Source organism: Suncus etruscus, chromosome 10 (genome assembly GCF_024139225.1).
Source record: "Suncus etruscus isolate mSunEtr1 chromosome 10, mSunEtr1.pri.cur, whole genome shotgun sequence".
In the NCBI taxonomy this organism is placed as follows: domain Eukaryota; kingdom Metazoa; phylum Chordata; class Mammalia; order Eulipotyphla; family Soricidae; genus Suncus; species Suncus etruscus.
Window position 1 is genome coordinate 83,828,773 of NC_064857.1, and position 17,432 is coordinate 83,846,204.

Sequence of the window (17,432 nt, forward strand, 5' to 3'; positions counted from 1 at the left end):
CTGGGGGACCATGTGAGAATTGAACCCGGGTCCTTCCCAGGTTGGTCGAGTGCAATGCAAACTCCCTACCCACTGTGTGATTGCTCCAGCCCCCTCACAGGACCTTTAAAATTAGCTCAAAGCAGGCCAGAGTGATAGTACAATCAGTAAGATGTTTGCCTTGCAGCAGCCAATCTGGTTATGATCCCCCATCATCCCATATTCCTAAACCCACCAAGAGTGATCCCTGAGCTAAAGCAAGGAGTAAGTCCCAAATTCAAACCAGTTCAATAGCCCTCAGACACTGGATTGGGATCAGGGTCTGCAGGTTGATTCAGCCATCTCCGAGCAGCCTGGCACAGTCAAAGTATCACCTCCATGAGGTAGGAGGTTCTTAAGAAGCCTGCAGGAACCTGCCTCTAAAAGGGAGCTTAGACAATGTCATTGAGGATGGAGGTGTGAGTAACTATGGGCACCCCAGTTTAATGAGTGCTGGCTCCAGAATGCTGTCAGCCTGAGCACCAAAGATAGAGACACCCACAGATTCCAGGGGGAAGGCTCCAGCCAGCAACAAGAGGCTGAGTCTCCCCAGTGAGTGTGACTGGCCTTCCAGATGCCTCTTCTGCTCCCCAACTACGCTAAACCAAGGCAGACTTCTCTCAGGGGAAATGACTGGTCTCCTGAGCCCTTATCCTCAGGAATGTAATACAGAGGCTCCATCTGCTCACACAGGACAGTATGAACACTTCAGGTTATTCTCCACGAAACAGGAGCAAGTGGTTCCGAGACAAGCCAGGGCCTTCCCAATGTGCTTGGCCGTTGCCTGACCCAACCAGCCTCCCGCCTGCCCACCCGCTTGATTAAATTTCCACTCTTCCACGAGGTTACAGTGAAGTCTGTTTCCTGGAATAGCATTTTCCACCACTGTCCGGTCATTTTCTTTTAGTAATTGCCTCTCTGCTTTTCATCTGTTCTTATTTCAGTTATTGTCCTGACTCCTACGTGGCTCTGTGGGATGCTCAGTCCACAAAGTCACATTTATTTATTTTTTTTTTTTTTTGGTTTTTGGGCCACACCCGGTAACGCTCAGGGGTTACTCCTGGCTATGTGCTCAGAAGTTGCTCCTGGCTTGGGGGACCATATGGGACACCGGGGGATCGAACCGCGGTCCGTCCAAAGCTAGCACAGGCAAGGCAGGCACCTTACCTTTAGCGCCACCGCCCGGCCCCAAAGTCACATTTATTAATGTTGGGATGCTGTTTGGGAAGGCATGATTGGCAGAGCCCTGCTGCAGGGTCCCCAGATTTTGGGACAGACCCAGTCCTGGGCTCATTGGACCGGGGCCCCTCATCCAGAGATTGATCTCAGGCAGCCACGCTTGTAGAGAATGACAGGCACCAGCTGCAGAGACCCCAAGTTTCAGCTGTCCCTGGGCTGATGAGAATCTTCACCTCAGTCATACTTGGCTCAGGCTTCCAGTGTCACTTGCCACCTCCCAGTACTGAGAACCCCAGACCTACTTTACCTGCTACCCCTTTTAGAAAAACTATTACTCATCACCTCCCAAAAGTCTGCCTTCTTGGGGCCAGAGTGATAGCACAGCAGTAGGTCATTTGCCTTGCACACAGATGACCCAGGACAGACCTGGGTTTGATCCCAAGCATCCCATAGGGTCTCCCAAGCCTGCTAGGAATGATTCTGAGTCCATAGCCAGGAGTAACTCCTGAGTGCTACTGGGTGTGGCCCAAAAACAACAATTAAAAAAAATGTCTGCCTTCTTTCTTTGAGGGAATTGGGCCATACCCATTGGTGATCAGGGGTACCTGGCTTTGAGCTTAGGAATCACTCCTGGAGGACTTGTGAGACTATATGGCCTTCTGCATAGGGCATGTCTTCACTGACATCTGTGTGCCCCACCAGGTGCACGCCTACATCATCAGCCACCTGAAGAAGGAGATGCCGAGCATGTTCGGGAAGGAGAACAAGAAGCGAGAGCTCATTAGCCGGCTGCCAGAGATCTACATCCAGCTGCAGCGCGAGTACCAGATTTCCGCAGGTGACTTCCCCGAGGTCAAGATCATGCAGGTACTGTTGACTCAGCGGGTGCTGGCCTGGGGGCAAAGGGTGGACACAGCAGCCCTGGCCAGGAGAAAGATGCATGCCCCTCTCCATGACCCCCGAAACCAGGCTCCTGTCAGTGGTGCAGAAATTCCCCCATACCATCATGTATATAAAAAGGGGACATATTTCAACAAATGAACAAAGCTTGTATGAGAAAACATTAGCTGATCAGAGACCAGAGCTATAGTACAGTGGGCAAGGCAATTGTCTTGCACAGGACCTATCTGGGTTCAATCCCCAGCACTGCATGTTCCCCTGAGGACCCCCTAGAAGTATCCCTGAGTGAGAAGCCTTAAGCACTGCTCGTTGTGGCCTAATTAAACACACACACACACACACACATACACAACAAATACTTCATATATCAAGCAAAAATACCTCGCTCCTGGCTACTCTTCAGGACCCCTGTCCCCTCAACATCCCCTACCCTGAGCCACAGGAGAGCACAGAATTAAGAGACCTTTAAAATGTGCAGCATCGGGGCCGGAGAGATAGCATGGAGGTAAGGCATTTGCCTTTCGTGCAGGAGGTCATCGGTTCGAATCCCGGCGTCCCATATGGTCCCCCGTGCCTGCCAGGAACAATTTCTGAGCCTGGATCCAGGAATAATCCCTGAGCACTGCCGGGTGTGACCCAAAAACCACAAAAAAAAAAAAAAAAAAAAATGTGCAGCATCAGCGGTGTTTGCCTTGCAAGCAGCTGATCCCGGACCAAAGGTGGTTGGTTCGAATCCCGGTGTCCCATATGGTCCCCCGTGCCTGCCAGGAGCTATTTCTGAGCAGACAGCCAGGAGTAACCCCTGAGCACCGCCGGGTGTGGCCCAAAAACCAAAAAAATTAAATAAATAAATAAATAAATAATAAATAAATAAAATGTGCAGCAGGAGGCCAGAGATATAACATGGAGGTAAGGCGTTTGCCTTGCATGCAGAAGATCGGTGGTTTGAATCTCGGCATCCCATATGGTCCCCCGAGCCTGCCAGGAGTGATTTCTGAGCATAGATCCAGGAGTAACCCCTGAGCACTGCCCGGGTGTGACCCAAAAACAAAAACAAAAAATAAACAATCAAAAAAAAATGTGCAGGGGCCAGAGAGATAGCATGGAGGTTGGTTCGAATCCCGGCAACCCATATGGCCCTCTGTCCTGCCAGGGTGTGATTCCTGAGCATAGAACCAGGAATAACTCCTGAGCGCTGCCAGGTGTGACCCAAAAACAAACAAACAAACAAAAAATGTGCAGCAGGGCCCAGTATGTCAGCCATATACTGGCACTGCCTTGCATGTCAAGGTCCTGAATTTCATCCCAGCATTCCGTCCCTACCCCCCTGTGCCACCTAGGAGCCACTAAGCTTAGTGTAGCACTCAAGCAGACTTGAATATGCCCCTGTCCCCCCTAAAAAAAAAAGGCAGATAAAATATGCGACTGGAAGTGGGAAGCCTCTGGTTGGGGCTCAGCAGAGAGCTTCCAGGTTCAGGGCCCACAGGGTGGTGGTGCAGACAATGTCCACCAGCCAGGCCATAGTGACTTTAATGTGGCCATAGTGACTATTGGGTCATGGGGCTCCGGCTGGATACATGTGATACAGGTAGCTTCACTGCCACTGAAATTAATTTAGGGCTCAGACTGATAGCACAGTGGGTAAGGTGCTTGTCTTTCTCTTGACAGCAGACATAGGTTCAATCCCTGGCAGCCCATAGGTCCCCTAAGCCCCACTAGGAGTGATCCCTTTGTGCAGAGCTGGTAGAAAGCTCTGAGAACCACTAGGGTGTGGGAAAAGAGAAAGAAGGCCCCAGGGGTGGCTCATATGTGAATGGTATGTGCACCCCCATGGAGCCCAGCTTGTTTGTCAGATTTTCTTTGTTTGTTTCTATGTGGGCCAAAACCGGTGGTGCTCAGGGGTTCCTTCTGGTTCTATACTCAGAAGTCACTCCTGACAGGCTTGGGGGACCATATGGGATGCTGGGGATCAAACCTGAGTTCATCCTTGTGCAAAGCAAATGTCTTACTGCTATGCTATCACTCCTGCCTGCTTGTCAGATTTTCTTTCAGGAGGACAAAGTTTAGGTTTCTGTTCTCCTTCTGCAGTACCCATTAGTTCTTTGGGCTGTCAGGGGCTGATGTCCATTCTGTGGGGAGAAAACAGGGTACCAGAGACCTCACCTTGGGTCCCTGGCACACTTAGTTGGCCAACTCTGGGAGCTCCTGAACCTTTCTAGGTGTCGCCAGAGCCAGATGGGTCTGCGTCGGCCCAGGGTCTACTCTCTTCTTTGTTTGTCCAGGAAGTAGTAGCAGAGGTTACTCTGGCCAGTCACTGTTCTAAGGCCCTGGAAGAACCATAAACAAGCAGTAAAAAGAAGACTCCTTGGGGCCGGAGCAATAGCGCAGTGGTAGGGTGTTTGCCTTGCACACGGCTGACCCAGGATGGACCTGGGTTTGATCCCTGGTGTCCCTGATGGTCCCCCAAGCCAGGAGCGATTTCTTTTTTTTTTTTTTGGTTTTTGGGCCACACCCGTTTGACGCTCAGGGGTTACTCCTGGCTATGTGCTCAGAAATCGCCCCTGGCTTGGGTGGACCATATGGGACGCCGGGGGATCGAACCGAGGTCCTTCCTTGGCTAGCGCTTGCAAGGCAGACACCTTACCTCCAGCGCCACCTACCCGGCCCCCTCCAGGAGCGATTTCTAAGCACATAGCCAGGAATAACCCCTGAGCATCACCAAGTATGGCCCAAAAAAAAAAACCAAAATAAAAAGAAGAAGAAAAAAGAAGAATCCTTGTCTCTAGCTGGAGATATAGTATAGGGGGTTAAGGTACACGACCCCTGTTAAATCCCCAGCACCATGTCATGCCCTAAACCTGAAGGCTCCAAAAAAACACTGCTGGGGTATCCTGGGTAATCCTAGGGCCACAGGGCCTGAGCAGCACTGCATCCTCATAGTGAACCTTAAATTAACCACTAGGACCAAAGCAATCATACAGTGGGTTGGGTGCTTGTCTTGCTTGTGATCCTGGTGCTCCATATGGTTCCCCAAGACCACCAGGAATAACCTGAGTGCAGAGTCAGGAGTAACTTCTGAACATCACCAGATGTGCCTCCTAAATCCCCCCAATATCAATTTAACTGTTAGTGTGGTTGGAGACTGTGCTGTGTGGACTTGAGGACACAGTCTATGGTTCAGGATTTTCTCCTCAGGCTGGAGGGCCAGCAAACCCTGCCCTTGGACCATTGCTGTAGCACCAGAGCAGGTACTTTAAGAACGGGCTGAGAGAAGTCATAGGCATGATTTTTCAGACCTGACTAACTGCCAGAGCCAACCTATGAAGCAGATGAGGATTCCTCCTAGGGCAGGGGTCTCAAACTCAATTTACCTGGGGGCCGCAGGAAGCAAAGTTGGGGTGATCCTTGAGTGCAAAGTCAGTAGTAAGCCTTGAACATTGGGGGGTGTGACCCAAACAACTAAAACAAAACAAAACAAAAAAAAAAAGATTCCTCTAGGACAGGGCCACAAAATGTTGTACGGAGGGCCACAAACAGCCTGCAGGCCACAAGTTTGAGAACCCTGTCCTAGGGAGTGGACTGAGCCCTGATCCCAGAACCCCAGTCCCTTCAGGCAGCCTAGAGCCTGTTGGCTAGTTCGTTGTCACCTAAGAAGGCTTGTGAGGAAGGGCAAGAGTAAGCTCATAGGGTACCCAGAGTCTCTCCAGCACATTCAGCCACACAATGACTATGTCTGGCCCAGCATGCAACCCAGGTGTGTATTTCTTGGGTCATGCCAGCAGTGACCCAATGCCAGCTCTTATGTTTTAGTTTCTTGTGTTTCTTTTTCCTTGTTTTTCAGTTTTTCAGTTTGCCCATTAGTGCTCAGGAGACCCGGGAGTGCCAAGATCAAACTCTGGATTCCTGCATGCAAAGCAGACTCTCCAGCCTCTATGTACCATCTCTTTAGCCTTTCTTGGCGGAGACCACACCCAGGGATGCTCAGGAGTCACTCTTGGAAGTTCTCGGGGGACCATGTGGGATACTGGAAATCGAACCCGAGTCAGTCACTGTCTCTGGCCCCTAAGGCCCGTTTTAAGTCTCTGATTTCCCAGTGCTCTGGTGAACCAAATTGTTCGGGATAGCTCTTAGCTATGGTAATAATCAAATCTATCCTGAAAATTTCTTGTTCCAGTACTGCCTGGGGCTGCTGGAAGGGGTCTGCCTTCCTCCAATGCAGAATGAAGGGGACATCATCACAGAGCCTCCCTCTGAGTAGAAGAGAGTTCGGCTCCATCCCCACCCCACCTCGCAACCATGCATTAGCATTGTTTCAGCGGCAGAGGGCAGCACAGCCTGTGTGCTCAGCCCCTCTCTTGACTGGAAAATACTCTGGGCATCATGGGAGTAAGGGGCAGAAAGAGCAGAGTGGGATAGAAAGGGAGCTTTGCCTTTGGGAAGAGCAGTTCTAGTACTGGGCCTGAGGATTGATGGACTCAATTGACAATATAAATCTTCAAATTACCCAATTTGTATTCATCTCCATAAAAACATTATACTGATGGGGCTTACTGTGGGTAAGGTTCTTGCCTTACACACTGCTGACTCCTGAATTCACATCTTGGCACCCCATATGGTTTTCTGAAAACTAACAGAAGCAACCCCTGAGCACGAAACTAGTAGTAAGCCCCAAAGAAACCCGGGCTGTATGGAGGTGGGTGTGGTGCAGTGACTAGAGATATTCCTGTTAGTACTCCTGAGGCCACAATTTCAACATAAGACTTTCACTTTGGAGACACCTTGGCAGAGGGCAGGACTGGAGATGATTTACCTCAAACTCCAGCCTCCTGGTCAGACTTAGAGGTGGAGGGATATTGGGGATGTGACTAATGCTTGTTTCTTCTATGAGAACTTCTCCTTCCCCACCCCTGGAGAGTTTAAGCCTCTCCCCGGCTGCTACTGAATCCAGAATCCAGCCCCTCAAATGGCTGGAACATTTGGGCGGCCACCGCCTCCTTTCTCCACTGAGCCGGACACAGCAGCTCTTTGTGCTAAGATCTTCGGCTCATTCCAAAGACACCAAGTAGGTGTCCATACATGCTGCAGAGCCCAAGCTTGTTGACCAGCAATACTCAGATGTCTGTGTTGGTGGCTGCCCTCCTGCTCAGCTGGCCCCACTAAGTCCTCTGAGTAGTCACAGTGTGAGCAGCAGAAGCCCCATGCTGGCCGCTCTGCTGGCCATTGATTGACCCAGGCTGGCCTACTGGCCCATCCATGAGGGTGCAAGTCTTGCAAAGTGGCAAGTGCTTGAGAAACCAGGTTGGCATCACCTGGCTGCCACCAGCCTGGCCAAGCATCAGGCCCTGAGAAGTGAAGCCTTTGGAGGGACGATATGGCCTATATCTCCTCCCCCAGGAAACATGCTCATCTCCAAAGAGCAACAGGGAAGGTTCCTCTCAGTACATCCCAGAGTCCAGGGAGGCTTCCCAGGAAAAATAGGCTGGCACAGGAAGAATGGCCCATCTCCAGGGTATGGCTATGCAGAGCCATAGGGCAGAGAGATGACATCATAACTGAACCTGGCCTTGTGTGTGGGAGGTCCAGCTTTCATTCCCACCACCACACATTCCCCCAAATACTGCCAGGAGTGACCCTTGAGCTACCTTGAAGCACTGCTGAGCTTGACTCAAAAATACCCCCCCCAAAAGGACAGAACAAGATTATATAAAAATTATATAAAAGATGTATATTTATATATTTTATATATAAATGATTATATAGCATACCATATAAAAATTAATGGGACTGAAGCAATAGCACAGCAAGTAGGGCATTTGCCTTGCATGCAGCCAAGCTGGGTTTGACCCCAGGCATCCCATATGGTCCCCCGAGCCTATTAGGAGTGATTCTTTTTTTTTTTTTTTGGTTTTTTGGGCCACACCCGGTGGTGCTCAGGGGTTACTCCTGGCTGTCTGCTCAGAAATAGCTCCTGGCAGGCACGGGGGACCATATGGGACACCGGGATTCGAACCAACCACCTTTGATCCTGGATCGGCTGCTTGCAAGGCAAACACCGCTGTGCTATCTCTCCGGGCCCAGGAGTGATTCTTGAGCACAGAGTCAGGAGTAACCTCTGAGTACCGTCAAGTGTGGCCCAAAAACCAAAAAGAAAAGTGAATAGCATAGAAAATTGGTATGCATTATTTTTCATTGTCTGGGGATACACCCAGTGGTGCTCAGAGGGAATACCTGATGGTCCTAAGAGGGCCCACAGTGCTCAGACTCAGGACCTCACATACCACACTAGGAATTTTTGTTTTGTTTTTATTTTGTTTTGAGGTCACGCTCAGCAATGCTCAGGAGTTACTCTTGACTCTGCACTCAGAAATTCTCTTGGCAGTGCTGTGGGACCATATGGGACACTGGGACCAAACCTGTGTCAGACACATGCAAGGCAAGCACCCTACCCACTCTGCTCTGCCATACTAGGAATGTTCTTGACCACTTGAGCCACATTCCTGACCCTTATACTTTTTATTTTGTTTGTTGGCTTTGGGGCCACACCAGTAGTGCTCAGGAATAGCCCCTGGCAATGCTCAGGAAAACTTATGTAGTGCCAATGCAAGCTTATATGGATCGAGTGCAGGTTGGATGCTTGCAAGGTAAATACTTAAACCGCTGTACTATTTCTCTGGCCTGCTGCTACATTATTTCTTTAAAATTCAGGTTGATTAAACAGTGTGGTTAGAGACAGACAGAAATGTTTTCCCAAAAATATTAGCAGAAGCGACTGCACTACCGGGCTATGGGATTATAGATGATTGTTTTGAGGGGGATTGCTTGTTTGTTTTGTCCACACCTAGCAGTGCTAAAGGCTTACTCATGGCTTTGCACTTGGGGATCACTATGAACAGGGCTCAGGGGACCATGCTAGGGACTGAATCCAGGTCAGCTGTGTGCAAGTCAAACAACCTACTAATTATACTATTGCACCAACCTCTGGGTGTGGGTGTGTTCAGTGTCTGTGTTTTGCATACTCTACTGCTGAACCACATTCCAGAACCTAATTATTTTCCTTTTTTATTTGTGTTTTGTTGTTGTTGTTGTTTGGGGACCACACCTGGCAATGTTCAGAGGTTACTCCTGACTCTACACTCAGGAGTTATTCCTGGTGGTGCTCAGTAAGCCATATAGGATGCTCCTAAACTACAATTGTAGCTGATTTAAAAAAAAAAAATTTGGGGTCAGGGCTATAATACAACAGATAGAGCACTTGCCTTGCATATAACGCACCTGGGCTTGATCCCTGGCATCCCATATAGTCCCCTGAACACTGCTAGATGTGTTCCAAAAACCATGGAAAAAATTAAATAACCTTCCTAGAACTGAGTAATAATACAGTGAGTAGTCCATGTGTTTTCCATGTGGCCAATCTAAGTTTGATCCCTGGCACCCCCTGTGGTTCCCTGAGCACTTCCAGGAATGATTTCTGAGCCCAGAGCCAGGAGTTGGCCCTGACCACAGTGGGTATGCTCCCAAACAAAGCAAAACAGACAACAACAACCACCAAACCTTCCTTTGTTGTTGAGCCAAACTAGGCCAGCCAGCTCCTCTCCCTCCTGGCCTCCTGCTTAGTCATGCGTGTCCCCCACAGGAGCAGCTGGAGAACTATGACTTCACCAAATTCCACTCGCTGAAGCCGAAGCTCATCGAGGCGGTGGATCACATGCTGACCAACAAGATCTCTTCCCTCATGAATCTCATCAGCCAGGAGGAGACCAACATGCCCACGCAGCTGGTGCAGGGCGGCGCCTTCGACGGCACCGCTGAAGGCCCCTTCAACCAGGGCTACGGAGAGGGGGCCAAGGAGGGGGCCGACGAGGAGGAGTGGGTGGTGGCCAAAGACAAGCCGGTCTATGACGAGCTCTTCTACACCCTGTCCCCAGTCAACGGCAAGATCTCAGGGGTGAACGCCAAGAAGGAGATGGTCACTTCCAAGCTGCCCAACAGTGTGCTGGGCAAGATCTGGAAGCTGGCCGACTGTGACTCTGATGGCATGCTGGACGAGGAGGAGTTCGCGCTGGCCAAGCACCTTATCAAGATCAAGCTAGATGGCTACGAGCTGCCCAACAGCCTGCCCCCACACCTTGTGCCCCCCTCCCACAGGAAGTCTCTGCCCAAGGCCGACTGAGGGCTTGGGGAGGCAGCATGGGTGGGGATGGGGGGACCAGGACCTAGAGGCCACTCTGCCACACGTTCTGCCCAGAGTGACCCTGGGCCGAGCACTGCCGCTCTGTGCCTCAGTTTCCCTGTCCATAGACTGGAGAGGGCAGACACTGGACACTAGGCAAGGGTCCTCTCACCCCTGCAGTTCCTGTTTCCTTTCAAAGCTTGGAGGGGAGGGAGTGAGGAAGGTAAAAGGGTTGAGGTGAAAGGGCTCTTGTCTAAAGAGAGTCTGGGGGCCGGGCGGTGGCGCTGGAGGTAAGGTGCCTGCCTTGCCTGCGCTAGCCTAGGACGGACCGCGGTTCGATCCCCCGGCGTCCCATATGGTCCCCCAAGAAGCCAGGAGCAACTTCTGAGCGCATAGCCAGGAGTAACCCCTGAGCGTCACAGGGTGTGGCCCAAAAACCAAAAAAAAAAATAAATAAAAAAAAAATAAAGAGAGTCTGGAGGGGCCGGGCGGTGGCGCTAAAGGTAAGGTGCCTGCCTTGCCTGCGCTAGCCTTGGACGGACCGCGGTTCAATCCCCCGGTGTCCCATATGGTCCCCCAAGCCAGGAGCAACTTCTGAGCACATAGCCAGGAGTACCCCCTGAGCGTTACCGGGTGTGGCCCAAAAACCAAAAAAAAAAAAAAAGAGTCTGGAGAGACAGGGTGGCATCTCAGAGGCTCAAGGGGCACTAGCAGTCTCCAAGCCTCATCAGCCTGTCTGTTCCCAGTCTGCCCCTCAGAAGCACAGGAAGATGCAGAGATGATCTTCGTTTCCTGCCAGCTCCTTGTGGATTAGGGGGCTGAAGCAGAGAGGTTCTCTGTCCTCTCCAAACCATCTGCCAAAGAGAAGACACTGATGTCTGCAAGTGTGACAGGACACCCCACCCCATCACCCCATCTGCATCCCCCACCTCTGACCTTCCCACCAATGACCCTTACCCCCAGCAGAGCAGCATCTGAGCAGGCATTTGAAGCCCTCACACCTTCATTCACTCGTCTCTGGCAAGACACTGCTGTGCTAACTCACTCCCAGTCTGACTGCGATCTGAGGTTCAGCTTTCCGTCCTGCTCTGCCTGCGCAGTAGAGTCTGTTTCTCATACTAAGCCACAGTCAGGAGGAGAGGTGGTGCCCTACCTTTGTAGTCAGTAGCTGACTTTGAATTCAGCAGGAATGTGTCTAGGTGCAGAAGAGTGTGTCCCTGTGGCCTGCCCTAGGCTGTCAGGGGAAAGAAATAAGTTCACTTACCTAGATACTGGTTTTTGGTTTGTCTGGCTTTTATTTATTTTAATTTGGGGGGTGAGGTTAGATGTTTCATTTTGCCCAGATTCGTTTTCTTACAGGCTGAAAGCCTTTCCTCAGAAACAGTGTGGAACTGAAGTCAGAAACTTTTCTTTCAAAAACTCTGCCCACTACGGAAGCCCTTCCTTAGGGCACACATGGATTTTGACTCCATACTGTTTCCTTCCACATATCCCTGCAGGCTCTGCTGCTCTGCCCTGTCCAGGCCTGTATCAGTGACTGCTCACCCACTCTCACTCACTGAGTAGGGGTGCCAGTGTGGGGTGCAGGTACCTCCACTGTCCCTGCACAATGATATGAATGAGATCCAGGCCTTGCCTGAGCCTTACACAGACCAACACTGTTTAGCATCAAGAGGAAAACTCTGAAAACATTTTTTAGCCACGCACCAGCCTCCTCACTCTCACGCCTTCTTAATCTAGCTTTAAAAGAATAAATATATACTGGCTTTTTTTAATCTTCACATGAGCATGCTTGAATTTATTAGATGCTTAGAGAAAGAATTGTGTCTGATTGCAACTCTGTGACATGCAACATAAACAAGTAGCTGTAACCAATGGGACCCAAGTGTGATGGCATAGGACAGGGGTGTGTGGTGAGCAGGGGATAGAGATGGGTGTCTGGGGGTTAGATTGCGCATGCCAGCTGATTTCCCACCAGAGTTATGTGTGTCTTAACTCATTCAGTTACCCTATATAAAATAGAGACAAATACACACCTTTACAGGTGTGTCCTCTGACATGCGTTCATTTGTCTGTATGGTGACCTGGCCAGGTTTTGCCTGTTAGAGGAGCTGTAGGTTGGAGATTTCTCAGGCACTATGCTCATCCCATTCCTGGATTTGGAGGATCTCTGGCAGCCAAATCCTTGCCCTACTGGGTCCTAATGATTTCTGGAAAGGAAAGGAAACCTACCCATTCACATCTTTCTCTCAGCACATGAAGTCATTCATCCTGAAAAATTAGAAGAGGCCTGGGGTTGTAGCCAGTGAGGCCCAGGCCCATACAGAGTTTGAATCTGGAGCCAAAACACCTGTTTCTCCACAATCCAGTGCACGGTAGAAGGTCTCAGCCCTCCTCCTGCATCAGTTCAGCTTGGCTATGCTGCATTTCCTACACCACACTAATGTGTGGACAAGCACCCTCCTCAGATGGACAGGTTGGGGCATGTGCAAGCAGGTCAAGTAGAAAATCAGGAAACTGGGCCCGGAGAGATAGCACAGCGGCGTTTGCCTTGCAAGCAGCCGATCCAGGACCAAAGGTGGTTGGTTCGAATCCCGGTGTCCCATATGGTCCCCCATGCCTGCCAGGAGCTATTTCTGAGCAGACAGCCAGGAGTAACCCCTGAGCACCGCCGGGTGTGACCCAAAAAACCAAAAAAAAAAAAAAAGAAAGAAAATCAGGAAACTCCTAGCAAGCAAGATCCTGAGGTTCAAGATGATTTTCTGGGGCTGGGCGGTGGCGCTAAAGGTAAGGTGCCTGCCTTACCTGCGCTAGCCTAGGACGGACCGCGGTTCGATCCCCCGGTGTCCCATATGGTCCCCCAAGCCAGGAGCAACTTCTGAGCACATAGCCAGGAGTAACCCCTGAGCGTTACCGGGTGTGGCCCAAAAACCAAACAACAAAAAAAAAAAAGATGATTTTCTTCACAGCACATGACATCTTGTATTAGCACCAACTTCTGCAAGTTGGTGGGGGAATGGAAACTTCCATCTACTCCTCCCAAAGTCAGCTTCTGATGGTTACCCTGCTGATGAGGTCCCCAGATCTGCCCTGTACCTAGTAGGTGCTGTCCCACCCAGCCTCGTGTGTGGGTTCTTGCAACATGCACTGTGTTCCAGAGCTGGCCATTCCTGTAGACAGAACCAAACATTCCCCAAACCTTACACTGATCTCTGTACAGCTCCCTGGCCTCTGGGCTTGAGGCTGCGGCACCTCCCCCAGGGACTGAACTTTAGGAAGCTGTCACATCCTGGGACTGCTTGTCCAGGCATGCCTAAGAGCATGTGGGCCTGATACCAGGGTAAGACAATCACCACCTGGACCTTTCTCATTGCAATGAGGCACCTTCATTATTCCTCGAGAAATGAACAGCCCAGACAAACTGCACCTGAGAAAGAACATGAACAGACACACTTTACTTCCTCTGTGGGATGGAACAGACAAGTGATATTCTTTGGAAAGAGAAACTGAGTGTATTCAGTGTATGTGAACCTCAACTTAGATCCTACCATGTTACCCATCCCAAAGGGCTGGAGCAGGGACCAGAGCGATAGCACAGCAGTAGGGCATTTGCCTTGCACACAGCTGACCCAGGACTCACCGAGGTTCGATCCCCGGCATCCAAGCCAGGAGTAACCCCTGATCGTCACCGGGTGTGGCCCAAAAACTAAAAGATCAAAGGGCTAGAGCATGTGCTTGACATGTAGAGAGGCCTAGGTTCCAACCCTGACACTAAATAGGTCATAGGGAGTAGACTCTGAGCAACCCCTGAGTGTGGCCCAAAGACAAAAAAAAAAAAAGAAAAAGTGTATTAAGGGGCTGGAGAGATAGCATGAAGGTAGGGCATTTGCCTTGCATGCAGAAGGACAGTGGTTCGAATCCCAGCATCCCATATGGTCCCCTGTGCCTGCCAGGGGCGATTTCTGAGCATAGAGCCAGGAGTAACCCCTGGGCACTGCCGGTGTGACCCAAAAACCAAAAAAAAAGTGTATCAAGTTACATGTCAGCCAATGCAGTTAATACACAATGCTTCTATTTTTTTGTAATCGTGTTTGGTGCTGTCAAAGATGCCACCTACGGATCAATAAATGCGGGAAAATCATCCCCTTTCTCACACTGAATCTGGTTCTCAAATGACTGCATGCCCAGGGTCTCAGGAAGAAAGCGGGAATCCCTTTCAATGGGGTACAGGAACTGGGAGAGGGTGTGTCCGGTCTGTATTCTGTCCCTGTGAGTCCCACCTCATACTGCATCTCACCCAGGGTAGGGGTGGCCTAAACCGTTTCTGGAGAGGCCTGTGAGCCTGTGACGCCAGGTTGAGGCAAGTCAAAGTGTGGCCCCTAGGTGGCGCTCGACCCTCAACAGAGGACATGGCAAAGCGGGGAGATGGGTTAGGACAGAGAAGTGACAGTGATACTGGGAAGTGATCACTCTGGGCAAGAACTGGGTGCTGAAAGGAGGTAAACTGATATGCACGATACCCCTTCAGTAACAGTATTGCAAACTACAATGCCTGAAAGAAAGGGGGGAGAGAGAGAGAGACAAGACAAGACAGAGAGACAGAGAGAAAGGGAAGAATGTCAGCCATCGAGGCAGACTGGGAGGCAGGAGGAAACCGGAGCCACTAGTGGCAGGAAGTGTGGACGGACAGTGGTGAAGAAGGGATGGGTGCTCAAGCATTGTATTACTGAAACTCAATCATAAACAACTGTAACTATCACTATGATTTGATAATTAAAACAAAACAGGAAATCGCACAAGAGGACCAGAACCACCAAGAAGAAGGCCCGGAGAGCAGCAGCTGGAGGTCCCCCAAGCCACATTTTCAATGCACACTCCCACATTCTCCCAGGAGGGAGCCCCTCATACTACTCACAGCACCCCAGCTCTCCCTAACTCACATAGCCAGGGAGCGGAGCGGCAATAGAAGGTCCATCCCTGCAAACCCAAATGCAGATGCTGCTGGCACAGCTCAAGCAGTACAGGAGTGAGTGGCCAGCGAGTTGAGGCCCAGACCCCAGGCATAGGCCTCGTACAGCTTACTTCGGGAGAGTTTAGGGCCACTTTTGCAGGCAGAGGAATCCAGGCTGAGCTGTGCAGGGAGCAAGGGTGAGGACCTGCAGCAGCAGAGAGTGGGGTGGATTGTGGGCTGGACTATGAGGCTCCAGAAAGGGAGGGTCGGGGAACAGGGAACCTTCAGGGACTCGGTTTGACATGGATTTACACCGTGGAGTCATCTGCTGTCAGAGCTCCTAATGAATGACCATCGAGGCAAGGGGGTTGAGCACACAGTCTCTGACCTTTTGCCTGTTGTCCTAGAGGCTCACAGCCAAACCAGGACAGCCTTATGCTTTCTGGAATCCCAGGAGGTGACGTTCCTGGGCCAGCATGAACAGGCACTGATGGCCACCTGGAAGCAGAGGCAGAGGCTGCTGCAGGGGAGGAGGCTGAAATGCCCAACCAAGGCCTTCCTGCAGCCAGGCAGGCCCCAATTCTGCCACTGGAGGAAGCTCTCCTTCAGGATCCAGAAGTGGGGATTGGGGTAGGGGTGGGGTGTAGGTTGGGTGATTGGTAGTGAGAGAGATGGTGTTGGCCCATCCACTTGGCCTGCCCCCATATCTCTGGGCCCCCAGGCAGAAGCAAAGGAGGTTCTGAGTCTGTTGTGGCACCACCTGCATGCCGTGGCTTCTCTGGCAGGGGAGGGTTGTATGGAAGGCTGACTGAGAGCCCCAACCCCAGCACACACAGGGGAGCCCACTCATTTGGGCAGCCCTGACACCTCTCACTCTGTTTCCCTGAGGCTGAGGGAGGATGGAAGGTGTTGTATTAATTATTTATTTTGGTTTGGGGGTCACTCCTGGCTCTAAGCTCAGAAATGGCAGTCGCTAGGGGACCATATGGAATGCCGGGATTCGAACCACCGTCCTTCTGCAAGCAAGGCAAATGCTTTACCTTCATGCTATCTCTCCGGTCCCTGTATTAATTATTAATTATAAAGCCCTAGTAGTGTGGAGGTGATGAGGCCTTTCTTGGCGTGGCCCAGCACCTGCAGCCCTTTCAGCCGGCAAATCTGTAGATGCAGGGTGCCGTCAAAGAAATGATCCACAGGTAGTCAGTTGAAGTTTCAGGAGACATCCAGCTTTATTACAAAGTCCTAATCACCATGTTCATATTTCTCATTCATATTTTTCACATGGCCTCTAAGCTAAGCTTTCTTTCTTTTCTTTTCTTTTTTTTTTTTTTTTTTTTTTTTTGGTTTTGGGTCACACCCCTTAGTACTCGGAGGTTACTCCTGGCTCTATGTCAGAAATCAATCCTGGCATATGGGGACCATATGGGATGCCGGGGTTCCAACCACCGTCCTTCTGCATGCTAGGCAAACACGGTACCTCCATGCTATCTCTCCCACCCCTAAGCTAAGCTTTCTTTTTTTTTTTCTTTTTTTTCTTTTTTTTGGGTCACACCCTGCGGTGCTCAGGGGTTACTCCTGGCTGTCTGCTCAGAAAATAGCTCCTGACAGGCACAGGGGACCACCTTTGGTCCTGTTGGATCTCTCTCTCCCACTCTCCTCCCAACCCCTTAATTAGCAACCACAGACCCCTCCAGCTGTGGGTGGGTCTCACCTGGAAGGTGGGACAGGCAGGAAGTTGGGGGAGGGGTAACGGAGGCCACAGGGTACTTTCTGGTTGGTCCCCCACTTTGGGAGGCAGAGGGGTGCTCTCACCTAACCTATGTGAGGTACCCAAGCACAGTGGGCCTGGGTTCCACAGAGGAACAAGCAGAGGTGAGGAAGCCTCTATCAGGTGCTTTGTGGCTTACAAAGATACCTTGTCAGGCCAGGACTCTCGTAGAGGGTAGGGCACTTGACTTGCATGCAGCTGACCCAAATTCAATCCTCGATATCCTGTATGGTTCCACTGAATCATTAGGAATAATTCCAGAGCTCGGAGCCACAATAACAGGTGTGGCCCAAAAAGTGCCTTCCCACCCAAGTCTTTGAGCCTCTGCATCTCTAGTGGCACTGGTTTTTCCAGATGAAGAAAACCAGAACCGAGGAAGGACACACTGCTGGGCCCAAAGCCTAGGCCTCTTGATGAACCCTATAATCAGGCCATTCCATCCCCCT

The 17,432-nt window shown here is 50.8% G+C and overlaps 1 protein-coding gene across 1 annotated transcript in view; it reads left to right on the forward strand.

Annotated features, from left to right (window-relative positions):
- EHD4 (EH domain containing 4) overlaps positions 1-10,511 on the forward strand; it is a 93,640-nt gene extending 83,129 nt beyond the window's left edge. The window contains exons 5-6 of the mRNA XM_049781554.1: positions 1,900-2,064; positions 9,731-10,511. Coding sequence (XP_049637511.1) covers positions 1,900-2,064; positions 9,731-10,267 — 702 coding nt within the window. The 3' untranslated portion in view covers positions 10,268-10,511. The remainder of the gene's footprint in view (positions 1-1,899; positions 2,065-9,730) is intronic.
- Positions 10,512-17,432: the final 6,921 nt, after the last annotated feature.